This window comes from Geotrypetes seraphini, chromosome 12 (assembly GCF_902459505.1).
Source record: "Geotrypetes seraphini chromosome 12, aGeoSer1.1, whole genome shotgun sequence".
NCBI lineage: Eukaryota > Metazoa > Chordata > Amphibia > Gymnophiona > Dermophiidae > Geotrypetes > Geotrypetes seraphini.
In genome coordinates, this window is record NC_047095.1 from 104,123,094 (window position 1) to 104,136,834 (window position 13,741).

The 13,741-nt window shown below is 39.8% G+C and overlaps 1 protein-coding gene across 1 annotated transcript in view; it reads right to left on the reverse strand.

The window, feature by feature from the left end:
• Window positions 1-13,741, reverse strand: part of LOC117346210 (vomeronasal type-2 receptor 26-like) — a 66,064-nt gene that overhangs the window by 7,408 nt on the left and 44,915 nt on the right. Inside the window, exons 6-7 of the mRNA XM_033915612.1 lie at window positions 10,760-10,886; window positions 6,309-7,198 (exon numbers count right to left, since the gene is read on the reverse strand). Coding sequence (XP_033771503.1) covers window positions 6,309-7,198; window positions 10,760-10,886 — 1,017 coding nt within the window. The remainder of the gene's footprint in view (window positions 1-6,308; window positions 7,199-10,759; window positions 10,887-13,741) is intronic.

Sequence of the window (13,741 nt, forward strand, 5' to 3'; positions counted from 1 at the left end):
CCTCGGATGGATGCCATCTGCTCCCTGGGATTTATTGCTCTTAAGCCTATCAATCTGCCTGCATACCTCTTTTAGACTGACTTTTAACCCTGTCAGTTTCCCGTTTTCATTCCAACATATAGCCTGATGGGTTCTGGTATGCTATGTATATCGTCTGGTAAATACAGATGCAAAAAAATGTGTTCAGTTTGTTGGCGATTGCTTTGTCCTCCTTTAGCACTCCCTTTATTCCATGGTCATCTAATGGTCCAACCGCTTCCTTCGCGGGTCGTATCTCCTTAATATATCGAAAGAACAGCTTGAAGTTTTTCGCCTCCTTGGCTATTTTTTCCTCGTATTCTCTTTTGGCCCCTTTTACCGCCTTATAGAACCTGTGTTGATATTGTTTATGCTTATTTCAGTTTTCATCTGTTCTTGACCTTTTCCATTCCTTAAACAAAGTTTTCTTGTCTCTGATCGCTTCCTTCACCTCTACAGTGAACCACACCAGTTCCTTGTTCTTTTCCCTCTTGGATCTCTTGCTGATAGGCAGTATATATAGATTTTGCACCTCGGTGACTGTGTCCTTAAAAAGGGACCAAGCTTTCTCTAGTGTTTATATAGTGCTTATAATCTTCTTAATCTTCTTCCCCCCCCCATGAGTCTCATCCCTTTGTAATTCCCTTTCCGGAAGTTCAGTGCCTTGGTCATCATTCTGGACCGATGTTTCACCCCTGCATCCAGGGTGAAGCGGATCATGTTGTGATCACTGTTTCCCAGCTTCCCATCCACTTCTACACCTTGTGCCATTCCTCATAGTCCATTTAGAATTAAGTTCAGAATTGCATTTCCTCTTGTATTTTCTTTGACTAGTTTTTCCAGGAAGCAATCACCTACAGCATCCAGGAACTTGGTCTCCCTAGCGCAGCCGGAGGTGCCTAGGTTCCAGTCTATCCACAAATAGTTGAAGAAACCCATGATAACTGCATTGCCTCCCTTGCAGTTGTGTTTAATCTCATCCATCATTTCTTCATCAATTTCTGCAGACTGCCCTGGAGGTCAGTAGTAGATGCCGATCTTCATTTCCAGTCCATTTGTTCCTGGATTTTTGACCCATAGAGACTAACTTATCCGTCGGTTCTGGTGTATTCTCTCCAGTAGATTCAATTTCCTCTTTGACGTATATGGCAATGCCCCCACCTTTTTGAGCCACTCTGTCTCTACAGTATAGTTAATTTACCGGTAGCACAGTGTCCCAGACATTTTCCTCAGTCCACCATGTTTCTGTGATGCCGATGACATCCACATTATCTTTTTGTGCCATAGCTTCTAATTCACACATCTTATTCCTAAGGTTCCATGCATTCATGTATATACACTTGAGTTTGTGGCCTGTTCCTTTCTTGCATTTCCTTCTCTCTTGTATCCCTTTCAATCAGTCTTGCCTGTGATCCAGTGAATCCTCCCCTCTATCTTCCTACACAGTATCCTCTTGGTATACCAGTTTCCGAACCATCAACTCTCTCTCTCAGTCGACTGTCGGCTTTCCCCTTCTTCCTAGTTTAAAAACTTCAACGTCTCTCTTGATGTTGCTTGCAAGTAGCCTTGTTCTGTCTGCTGAGATGGAGTCCATCTTTCCTGAATAGCTTGCTGTTCCCTCAGAACGTCATCCAGTTGCACACAAAGTAGAATCCTTCTTCCTCACCGCGTCCACGTGTTGACTTCTTGCAGCTCCATCTGCCTCTTCTTGTCGGCCCTGGATAACAACAGGATCTCTGAGAATGCTATCTTCTGCATTCTGGTCTTCAGCTTTCTTCCTAGCATCAAGAACTGGTACTTCAGTACTTCCCTTTTGTAGTTCCTGTTGCTCACGTTGTTCGTCTCCACATGGATCACCACTGTCGTATCTTCTTCTTCTTCCACACTGTTGATGGTCCTGTAGATGCGGCTCACTCTGTCTTCTACCTTGGCTCCTAGTAGGCAAGTCACCAGCTGATCCAGTATTCCTCCCGCTATGTGGCTGCCAACTTGTCTGATGATGGAGACCCCCACAACGACTGCTGTCCTCTCTATTATCTCTTGATTCTCCAGCCGCAGGTTCATGTCCCTGGTGTATGTCCATCTCTCCAGCCGTAGGTCCATGTCCTTCATTCCCATCCATTTTCTCTCATCCTGGCATTGGCTTGCACCAGATTTGTCTTCTTGTGGATCCCCTCCGCTGTTTCCAGATCTCACTGCTGTTTCACCCATTTCTTTCTGGTGGTTGTCTGTCAGGTGGCCCACACTCGCTATAGGTGTATTACGGCAGTTCCACTTTTGCTGGTGATTTTCCACAGCCTCCCTGTATGCCTCCTCTATGAACTTCCCAGCTCTCGGACTTCTTCCTCGATGGTGTCTTCTGTATTGATGTTCTCTGTATCCTGTCTTGATGTTCTCTGCATCTCTGTCTTCCTCCTCCACTACTTGAAGTGCCTCCAGTTCCAGTATTCTGCCCTCCAGGAGTCTGACTTGTTTCTTCAGGCTCTCCAGTTCTCCACATCGAGTGCGTACTTAAGACTGCTTCCCAGAGGGGAGGTAATCATACATATGGCAGACGGTGCAGAAAACTGGGTAGCTCAACATCCTGCTTCTGTCTACTGCTTCCATTGCTGCCTGCTTGCCAGTCTGATGTGGATGGCGTCTGTGTCTGCTGTGGCTGTGTTCTGTGCCTGCTGTGTCCTCTGTGCCTGCTGTGTCCTTTATGTCTGCATGGTTGTGTATCTTCTGTACCTGCTGTGTCTGCCTGGTTGTGTGTCCTCTGCAACTGCTGTGGTCTCCTTCTGCTCTCCTTTAGCGATGGCTCATCCCTTCTCAAGACCCTTTCACAAAGGTGCATGTGCTGAATAGCTGAGTTCCATTGGCCCTTCCCCTTTTAAGGAGGAGCTCCGGTGTATGATGTCAGGGGGTGGGTGGAGCTACCTATCACCGATGCCCCTTGCTCTTTCCTGCCTTCTGTTGCTCCTTCTTCCCCTCTCCTGTTCTCTGCTCTGCTTTTCTCTCCTTCTCTTTTCTTGCCTCCTGCCCAAGTCTGTTTAACTGAGCTCCGTTGGCCCCTCCCCTTTTAAGGAGGAGCTCCGGTGGATGATGTCAGGGGTTGGGCAGAGCTACCTCTTGCCGATGCCCCTTGCTTTCTCCTGCCTTCTGTTGCTCCTTCTTCCCCTCTCCTGTTCTCTGCTTTGCTTTTCTCTCCTTCTCTTTTCCTGCTTCCTGCTTGCCTGCCCAAGCCTATTTAATAGAACAAGGGGCTCATGGAAAGGGGATTATGGTTAGGAAATTGGAACCAGGAAAAGGGGTGAGATCATACCAAAGGGAGCATTTTAGGGGGGAGGGGTAAGATCCAGGGAGTAAATGAAAGAAGTTAAAAATCTGCAAGGTACATCCAGTCTTCCAGTCTGTGCAGGTTACATTTCATTCCTCTAGGAAGGTATCTCACAAATTGTTTTAGCTGTAGCTTAGAACATTAAACATAACAGGGTTTTTTATGGCACATTATAATTGAAATGATAAAATGGTGAAACCAACAAATATTAAGTTTGAGAGTTAAAGTTCTTTAAGCTATGTGTGGGTAATTGTAACAACTATGAAACTAAAGTAGATAGAATAGAATTGCAAATCAATGTGATAGATTTTATCATTTCAATTATAATGTGCCATAAAAAACCCTGTTATGTTTAATGTTCTAAGCTACAGCTAATAAAACAGTTTGTGAGATACTTTCCTAGAGGAATGGAGTGTAACCTGCACAGATTTAAAGACTGGATGGACCTTGCAGATTTTTAACTTCTTTCATTTACTCCCTGGATCTTACCCCTCCCCCCTAAAATCCCCTTTCCATGAGCCCCTTTTGAGTGCAAATTAGCTCAAAATGTGACTTGATAGTCAACAAGCAAGTACATATTTCATCATCCATCATCTGAAGTCATTCTCTTTTTAAATTTAATTTCTGTCAAAGCAGAAAATCCAAGTTTACAAAGATAAGTAGATTCAAATGGTATCAAAACCTTGATTGCTGCATTGCTCAAGTTAGGATAACTACTGCATAAGAAAATAAAACTAAAATTACCTGCTGTGAGTTTTCAAGGACCAATCACATCGAAGAATGGATGCTTGTCTGGACTGTTGTATCCTAATGCACACAGACAGCCATAACATTGACAGACACATACTTACATGGTGTACATGTCATCTATTCTAATGTACACTTATGAAGGGAATTTTTTTAAAAATAAAGTAAAAATTCTGGAATCTCCACGGCACACCCAGAATCTCTTTGGGGTACATCACTGTACCGGGGCACACAGTTTGAGAGACAGTGCTCTAGGATATGTTTGTTCAGCTCTCCAAGTCTCTTTCTTTTTTATTTATTTATTTATTTATTTATAATTATACAATCTTATTTTACAAGAATTAATTCTTGTTACATTGAATACAGGGAAGAAAATTTCAACACAATAGTACTTTTACAACAATCATCATAATGATAAACCCCTTCTTAGACCACAATAATAGGGGGTGACCAAAACATAAATTAGAGAGAAATTTAGAGGAATACTGCAAAGAAGAAAGGCATAACGTATCAAGCGCCCATTACTATTATTGTCCCTTAATCCTTGATGATCTGCTTAACATCTAGAAATTCCTTCAGATGGTTAGGAGAGAAAAAAACATATTTAACACCTAAGTACCTAACCATGCATTTGCAGGGATACACCAATAAAAATGTTGCTCCAATATTTATAGTCTGTTGTCGCATTGAAAGAAACTCTTTCCTCCGTTCTTGTGTAGTCTTAGCTACATCGGGATATATCCATATTTTCCGACCCCCAAATAATTTTTGGGAATTTTTGAAAAACAATTTCATAATCATATTCACATCCTGTTCAAAGACAAATGATACTAGTAGCGTTGCTCTGTCCATTTCAGATGTTATTGTTTGTTCCAGTAAAGCCGTCACATTTGCAAAATCTATCACATTTGTCTCCAAGTCTCTTTCTTTACACACTTTGATGAAACCCATACCATTTTGTTGCCTTGTTTCAAGACTATTTTGTTCTTAGCAATACACTGCCTCCAAAACTGAACCCAGAACTCCAAGAAGACCATCACCAGCATTTGTGCAAGAGTGTTAATATGTCCTATTTTCTGCAAACTGGCATCTTTTAGTCACAATGGCTCATCTCCTTGATATCACCAGACACCATCAATCCAAGGTTCCTCTCCTGGTCTGTGGATATCAGACTCTTGCTCTCTGTCACATACAACTCCTTTGGAAAATGCTCAAACTCTAATGGGTCCAATGAAAGTACACAAATACTTAAGTAGCCAAAGATAGGACTGCCATTTGTGTGGTCCAATCTAGTCACTTAGATGTACAGGCACCAGCCCTCAATATGGCTCATGACCATACAATTACTCAGTACTCTTTGGTCACCTGGGTATAAACAAGGCAATGCTGAATATTGACCCCTAGATGTCTCTGTTTATGTTTCAAACTTGATAGGTGTGATAAAAAGAAAGTTGTTTGTTTCAACCCTTCTGATTGATCAGAAAAAATTATTTAATCATGTCTACTTGTATATATTCAAACCTATTTCTATTTTGTATGATATCAAAAATGCAGCACATCTTAGTTTTCCTTTATAATTTTTTTTTTATTTCTAAGCCTTTAAGAATACAATGGAGAGTGCAGCATTTAGTTCACCTTAGCAAGAGGACCCCTGAGTTATTACAGGATCCTTTTACTAATGTGCGCTAAAACATAGGCCCTTTTTAATTAAGGTACGCTAAATCAAGGCATGCTCTAAAAGCTAGCATGTCCATAGGATAACATTCACGCTTTAGAATTTAGCACATGTTTAGTGTGTGCTAAAAAGCATATCGCACCTTAGTAAAAGAGGGGGATAGTCTTAATTGTGTTTTCTCATGGTATTTTCCTGTACGCTGTCATATTTAAGGGCCAATATTTTTTTTTTTTTAGGACACATGCTAAATTTATCTTTAGCACTCAAAACTTGCAAAAATTAAGGTGGGAGCACTTAACACCTCCTGTTTAGGAAGTTCTAGCATCATTTTTTAGTTCATATTATCCATTTTACATGTGTTTATCTTAACGTGATAGCAGGATAACACTGGAAAGCATATTCCCTTCCCATGACCCACCACCTTCAATTAGTACATGTTGACAGGCAAATTACTACAAAAAAAGCTTTAATGTACTTTCTGAACAATCCTTTCCTCCATATTAAGTGTGTGATAGCATTTAATGCAGTTTGATAAAAGGGCCCCTACATTTTTCTTAAGTCCTTCTTGTTGTTCCTTTCAGGTCTCAGCAGAATAATGTAGCATTTAGGGAAAAAGATACAACCCAACAGTCCAGTGCTGGAGGCCAGAATAGCAAATATCTCCACTGCCACAATGTACTTGCCCTTGGAGCTCAGGTATGTTGGGATGAAGGAGATCCAGGTGCTGCAGAAGACCAGCATGCTGAAGGTGATGTACTTGGCCTCATTGAAACTGTCGGGTAGATTTCTTGCTAGGAAAGCTATGATTAAACTGATACCAGCAAGAAATCCTAGGTAACCCATAATACAGTAAAAAGCAATTACTGACCCTTCATTACATTCAATTAGTATTATTCCAATTTCTGATCTCATATTAAGATATGCAAATGGGGGAGCAGTGAATAACCAGGCAAGACATAGAACTATTTGAATAAGGGAACAGGAAAGGACTATATAATTAGAAACCCTGGCACCCATCCATTTCTGGAGCTTGCTTCCTGGTTTAGTAGCTTGGAAGGCTATGACCACAGTGAAAGTTTTTGCCAGTACAGAGGAGAGAGCAATGGAGAAAGTGATCCCAAATGTAGTCTGTCTGAGGATGCAAGTAACATCCTCAGGATGCCCAATGAATACCAATGAGCAGAGGAAGCAGAGCATGAGGGAGATGAGGAGAATATAGCTGAGTTGTCGGTTGTTGGCTTTCACTATGGGAGTATCTCGGTAATAAATAAAGATTCCCAAGATGGCAGCAGTGATAAGAAAGAAGAATATGCTGATAGAAGTTAAAATAATCCCTAGAGGCTCCTCAAAAGACAGGAAATTTATCACTTTTGGGATGCAGGCATCTCTTTTCTGATTGGACCATTGATATTCCGGGCATGTTGTACAGGTGTCCATATCTGAGAGAGAAGATTAGAATCTCATTATTTCAGAGACATCATGAGATCTGTTTACTAAAGTGCACTTATAGTAAAATAGCATGAGCCCTATGTCCTTCACCACACAACCATGATGCTGACTTCAAGGAGAGTGAATGACTGTGAACTGCTCATTGAGTTAACACTTGGTACTTTAACTCTAATGTCTGGAAATAACATGGCTGAATGTAACAACAGGTAGTATATGTACTCATGGTACCCTCAAGCAAATACGACAGATCATTACACAACAATGCAATCATTCCCCCACTCTTAATCCCTGATCTGAGAGAGACCCCCAGGAAAGAGACTTGGGAGTACTGGCTGACAAGTTGAAGAAGCTGTCCACGCAATGCGCAATAGCGGTGAAAAGGGCGAACATAATGCTAGGAATGATTAAGAAGGGGATCACAAACAGGTCGGAGAAGGTTATCATGCCACTGTACTGGGCCATGATTCGCCCTCACCTGGAATACTGCGTCCAGCACTGGTCACAGTACTTGAAGAAGGGCATGGTACTACTCGAAAGGGTCCAGAGAAGAGTGACTAAAATGGTTAAGGGGTTGGAGGAGTTGCCATACAGTGAGAGATTATAGAAGCTGGGCCTATTCTCCCTTGAAAAGAGGAGACAGAGGACATGATCGAAACATTCAAGATAATGAAGCGAATAGACTTAATAGATAAGGACAGGTTGTTCGCCCTCTCCAAGGTAGAGAGAACAAGAGGGCACTCTCTAAAATTATAAAGGGGATAGATTCTGTACAAATATAAGAAAGTTCTTCTTCACCCAGAGAGTGGTAGAAATCTGAAATGCTCTTCCAGAATCTGTTATAGGGGAAAACACCCTCCAGGGATTCAAGACAGGGTTGGACATGTTCCTTCTGAACCAGAACAAATGCAGATAGGGCTGGTCTCAGTTAGGGTACTGGTCTTTGACCTGGGGCTGCTGCCTGAGCGGACTGCTGGGCACGAAGGACCACTGGTCTGACTCAGAAGTGGCAAATTCTTATGTTCTTATGTTCCCCTCCCATTCCACTGGTGAAGACTTAACCTTTTTTCATTCATACTGATAACCCAGCATTTAATGGTGGTGATTCTGGGGTGGTAGGCAGAGGGCTTTAACAATCCTATGACATTTAAGTCACTTTTCAAGCTCAAATTGAAATAGTGTCTCTGATCCATAACTGTAGTGTCATAGTACTATAGTCCTCCAAATAGGGATTGTACAACCTTATTTGATAACTTTACCCCTAGAGATGGATCTGAAAGATTACAGCTATTGATTAGAGCCATGATTTTCAATCCAGCCTGATAAAGCAACATGAGCAATTGGGAATCATTATTATCCCACTTGTAATGCTTGAGAGACATCCACAATAAGTGGTAGGGGTGTGATTAAGGTCTCTTGACCTTCATCAGATAGTTATGGGTCAAAGATATTAAGAGGGAAAAATGTCCCAAAACTCTTTGGGACGGTGGGAAGAGTGGTCAGGTGAGTGATATAGAAGTCTAGAATCTTATCAGTTGTATGGTGGTTGGGGATGTTATTAGTGATAGTAATGGTTAATTTGATAAATTAAAGATTAAGAAGTCAACTGGACCAGATGGTATACATCAGAGTACTAACAATGTACAAAATAACAAAAAATTATAGGAAAAAGGAATTAAATTGCAATGTCACATCAAATGCAATACAATTGATTCTCATCGTAGTTCCAATTACTTAGTTCAGTTCTGGAATCTTGTTGTATGTTCATAAACTGATATTTCTAAACATAGGTTAAGTATACAAACTTAATAAAACCAAATTTTTGTCTGGACCTTCGGAGTAATAGTATAAACTTCCAGCTATTGCCATCTTAATTGGTCCAATTTTTATTTATTTTAATATTATTTATTTTCTTCAATATTATAATTTGATTTTGACTTATACTTTAACAAGAAGAGAGCTTATAGTGGATTATCACTCAACTTTCCTTTACCTTTCCCGACATGCTTTCAGGGTCGAGGGAAAACTAAAAAAAGATATAAAAACAACTTCAGTGTTACCTACTTCTTCTAGCCTGTTTTATCATTAAACTATGTAGAGCTACTATTACTGCCTCTATTGTATATATTATATGTTTTCCTTTAATGGCCATTAAAAAACAGAGTTGGATTTGCCATTTAAAATCTTTGGCTCCTATGGGTCTAAATGAAGAGATAGAATGGCTTTCTATCATATAGACACAGTGTAATTCAGTTTAACTTGTTGCTAGGCCTCGATGCTGGTAGGGGCGTGTCCATGAAACCTTTTACGCTGCCTTTTTGATGATGCCAGATGCTTTATCATCTGTATTTAAAATCTTAATTGCAAACCGTGGCCTTGTTACAATACAGTTGACTGCCCCCTCAAATGGTAAGTGTCTTTATAACTTTAAAGCTTTATAACTTTACAGATAAATATATACAAAAGTTGCTGTATATAGTTTAATGATGGTATGAGTATGTACATCCTTAAAGGAAAACATCTTTTTTAGTTTTACCTCGACCCTGAAGAAAAGTTTATCTTGAAACATGCAGGGGGGTGGGTGGGAGGGCAGGTTGGAATGTGTTTTTCAATTTCTCAATTTGAGTGTAGTTTTTAGATATAATTATTGGGGGGATATATCTTTTTGTCATAGATTATAATTGTAATTGTTTTTAAGTGCTTTTATAGAGTTATATGATTGTATTATAATCTACACTTACTTATGGCTTTAAAATGAATAAATAAATTTTTTTAAAAAGATTATAAGCCCTCTTGGGACAGGGCAATATTCATTTCATTTTATTAAAAATTTATGAATCACCATATTCCAAAGTGGTGTACAATACCTGCAGCTACTAATACAGGTGTGTGTCTAATATAAAATCTTAAAAATTCTATTCTAGATACAATCAGATTTTTGTTTACAAGTTGGTGATAGTAGGGGGGTCTACTTAATTTCCCTAAGACAAGATTGATGCATTTTTTTTTTTTTGGGGGGGGGGGTTCAGGGTATTTCTCTCTTTGGACTAGACTAAAAATCTCAGTTTTCATTGAAAGATAGAAACATGACAGCATAATGGCCCAGCTAATCTGCCCTTCTCCACTTAAGCGATCTCTAATGCCTACACTCTCTTGAATTCAGATTCAGTCTTTCTCTCCACCACCTAAACCAGGAGGTCATTCCACACATCTACCACCCATTCTGTAAATAAGTCTTTTTTTTACATTACCCCTGAGCCTATTTCTTAGCTTCATTATATGCCCTCTTTTTCTGGTATCCTTCCCTATGGCAGTTTGTTTTTAAAGGGCAGTTCCTGAGTTATCATCATGACTGATTGGCCTGTTGATGGGAAGGGAGGAATCTTATCAAGTATTTTCCACATTATGTAAAGAAAAAAAATAGTCCCACACAGCCTGTAGAACAATCAATTAAATGTTAAGGAGCCCTACATCCCTCCATAATTTCAAGAGCAAAGACCATAATAGATACCCTAAATTTATTTGTAACTCTTGTGTTCCATGATATCGCCTACCAGTTTGGTTGGAGACTTCTCCCTCTGCACACGGAATACATTCATAGCAGCAGACAGGCTTTCCTTCCCTGGTTAATTTCCTGTAACCAGGTTGGCAACTTGGACTGCATCTGAACTGTGGAGGTTGCTGAGGATTGAGAAAACATGTTATGTAACTTAATTTGATACTGTTGTTTCTATAATGGAATGCTCCTTTTCTGATCAGATTTTCAGATATTTTCTTTGGACATCAGAAAAGGTAATTTGTGGGTAATTTTTAAATTGTCCTGGCTATTTGTAGCAACATATTTCATGCTTAGGAAGGTCTTATAAAAATACCCTAAAAGTGTTTATTCTTATCAGCACATATAGTAGATAGATTAGAATAGCCTCAGATCAGATGTGAGCACTTTCATGAAGATACATTTATAAAATTTATAAAGGCTAATTAAGTTATATAATAATATTTAGAGATTACTAATCTAAGGACAGGTTATAGTAATCAATAATTGAACATTCATAATGCATCACATTAAAAACAAAATCTGAAATTAAATCAATTTAAAAGGCAGAACAACCAACAGCTTTCAAAATAGAAAAAAAAAATACAAAGGATACTATGCCCCTCTCACATCCCACTTCCTTCCTGAAAAAGAACACCTTCTCTTTTCAGAGGGGAGAAGTTGCCAAGTGGTTCAAGCAGCTAAATTAAACTAAGGGCTCCTTTTACTAAGTGCGTTAGTGTTTAGCGCACACAGGAAATTATCGCGCGCTACATCACGCACTACGCTTTTAGAGCTAATACCAGCTCAATGCTGGCGTTAATGTCTAGTTCATGCGGCAATGTAGCGTGCGCTATTCTGCACGTTAAAGCCCTAACATGGCATAGTAAAAGGAGCCCTAAAACTAAACTAAAGCTTAACTTTGTATACTGAGTCATCATCCTAAGAAGGCTCGACTCAGTTTACATCAATTAAATAAACAGGGGAATGGTTTACAAATGATAAATAGAAGATAATAGCAAAATTTCAAAAGAATTAGTTTTCAAAATGTTTGGCAAATAGAGTAGTTTTTAAAGATTTACAGAAAAATTGAAACAAACTGGAACTCCTTAAAAAAGGGGGAGGTCATTCCAGAATTGAGATAATTTAAAGACCAAAGATTGAAGATCTTGACTCCTTTAATCTCTTTTTAAGAAGGAAGGGGTAAATTGTTGGATACCTCTTGCAAAGGAGAATCGGAAAACATTCCAAAATAAAGGCATAAGAGGATTAAAGATACCATGTAGAATTTTAAAAGAAATACAAGCGCATTTAAATTGAATTCTAAAATAAACCAGGAGCCAACGAAGACTCAGAAGCAAAGGGGTCACATGGTCAAATTCACATTTTCCGAAGATCAGCTTCACAGCAGTATTCTGAAATAATTGTAATCTATGAAGACAAATTTTTGTAATGCCCAGGTAGATAGTGTTACAGTAATCAAGACAAGATAATATAATTGATTGAAATAAGATAGAAAAATGACAGTGATGAAAAAGATGTCTAACCTTTCTCAGCATTCACAAACTAAAGAAGCATTTCTTGACCAAGGAATTTATTTGGTCCTTAAAGGAAAGAGAGGAATCAAAAAGGACTCCCAATATCTTAGCAGAGAACTCAGAGAGCTGGATCGAGGATGTATGCTAGATGTAATTTACTTAGATTTCAGCAAAGCCTTGATACAGTTCCTCATTGGAGGCTGTTGAAGAAACTTGAAGGGCTGAAGTTAGGACCCAAAGTGGTGAACTGGGTTAGAAACTGGGTTAGAAACGGACAGATGCCAGAGGGTGATGGTTAATGGAAGTTGCTCGGAGGAAGGAAAGGTGAGTAGTGGAATCCCTCAGGGTTCGGTGCTGGAGCCAATCCTGTTCAATAGGTTTGTGAGTGACATTGCTGAAGGGTAAGAAGGAAAAGTGTGCCTTTTTGCAGATGATACCAAGATTTGTAACAGAGTAGACACTGAGGAGGGAGTGGAAAATATGAAAAGGATTTGCAAAAGCTAGAGGAATGATCTAATGCCTGGCAACTAAAATTCAATGCAAAGAAATGCAGAGTAATGCATTTGGGGATTAATAATCAGAAGGAACTGTATATGCTGGGAGGTGAGAAGCTGATATGCACGGACGGGGAGAGGGACCTTGGGGTGCTAGTGTCTGAAGATCTAAAGATGAAAAAACAGTGTGATAAGGCAGTGGCTGCTGCCAAAAGGATGCTGGGCTGTATAAAGAGAGGCATAGCCAGTAGAAGGAAGAAGGTGTTGATGCCCCTGTACAGGTCATTGGTAAGGCCCCACTTGGAGTATTGTGTTCCGTTTTGGAGACCATATCTGGCGAAGGACGTAAGAAGACTTGAAGCGGTCCAGAGGAGAGCGACAAAAATGATAGGAGGCTTGTGCCAGAAGACATATGAAGAGAGACTGGAAGCCCTGAATATGTATACCCTAGAGGAAAGGAGGGAGAGGGGAGATATGATTCAGACATTCAAATACTTGAAGGGTATTAATGTAGAACAAAATATTTTCCAGAGAAAGGAAAATGGTAAAACCAGAGGACATAATTTGAGGTTGAGGGATGGTAGATTCAAAAGCAATGTTAGGAAATTCTACTTTATGGAGAGGTTGAAAATGCCTGGAATGCATTCCCGAGAGAGGTGGTGGAGAGGAAAACTGACTGAGTTCAAAGAAGCGTGGGATGAACACAGAGGATCTAGAATCAGAAAATAAAATTAAATATTGAACTAAGGCCAGTACTGGGCAGACTTGTACGGTCTATGTCAGTATATGGTCGTCTGGGGGAGGATGGGCTGCAGAGGGCTTCAATAGCTGGGAGGGTTTAGATAGGTTTTAACAGAGATTTAAGCAGTTGGAACCCAAGCACAGTACTGTGTAGAGCTTTGGATTCTTGCCCAGAAATAGCTAAGAAGAAAAAATGTTAAAAAAATTAAATTGAATCAGGTTGGGCAG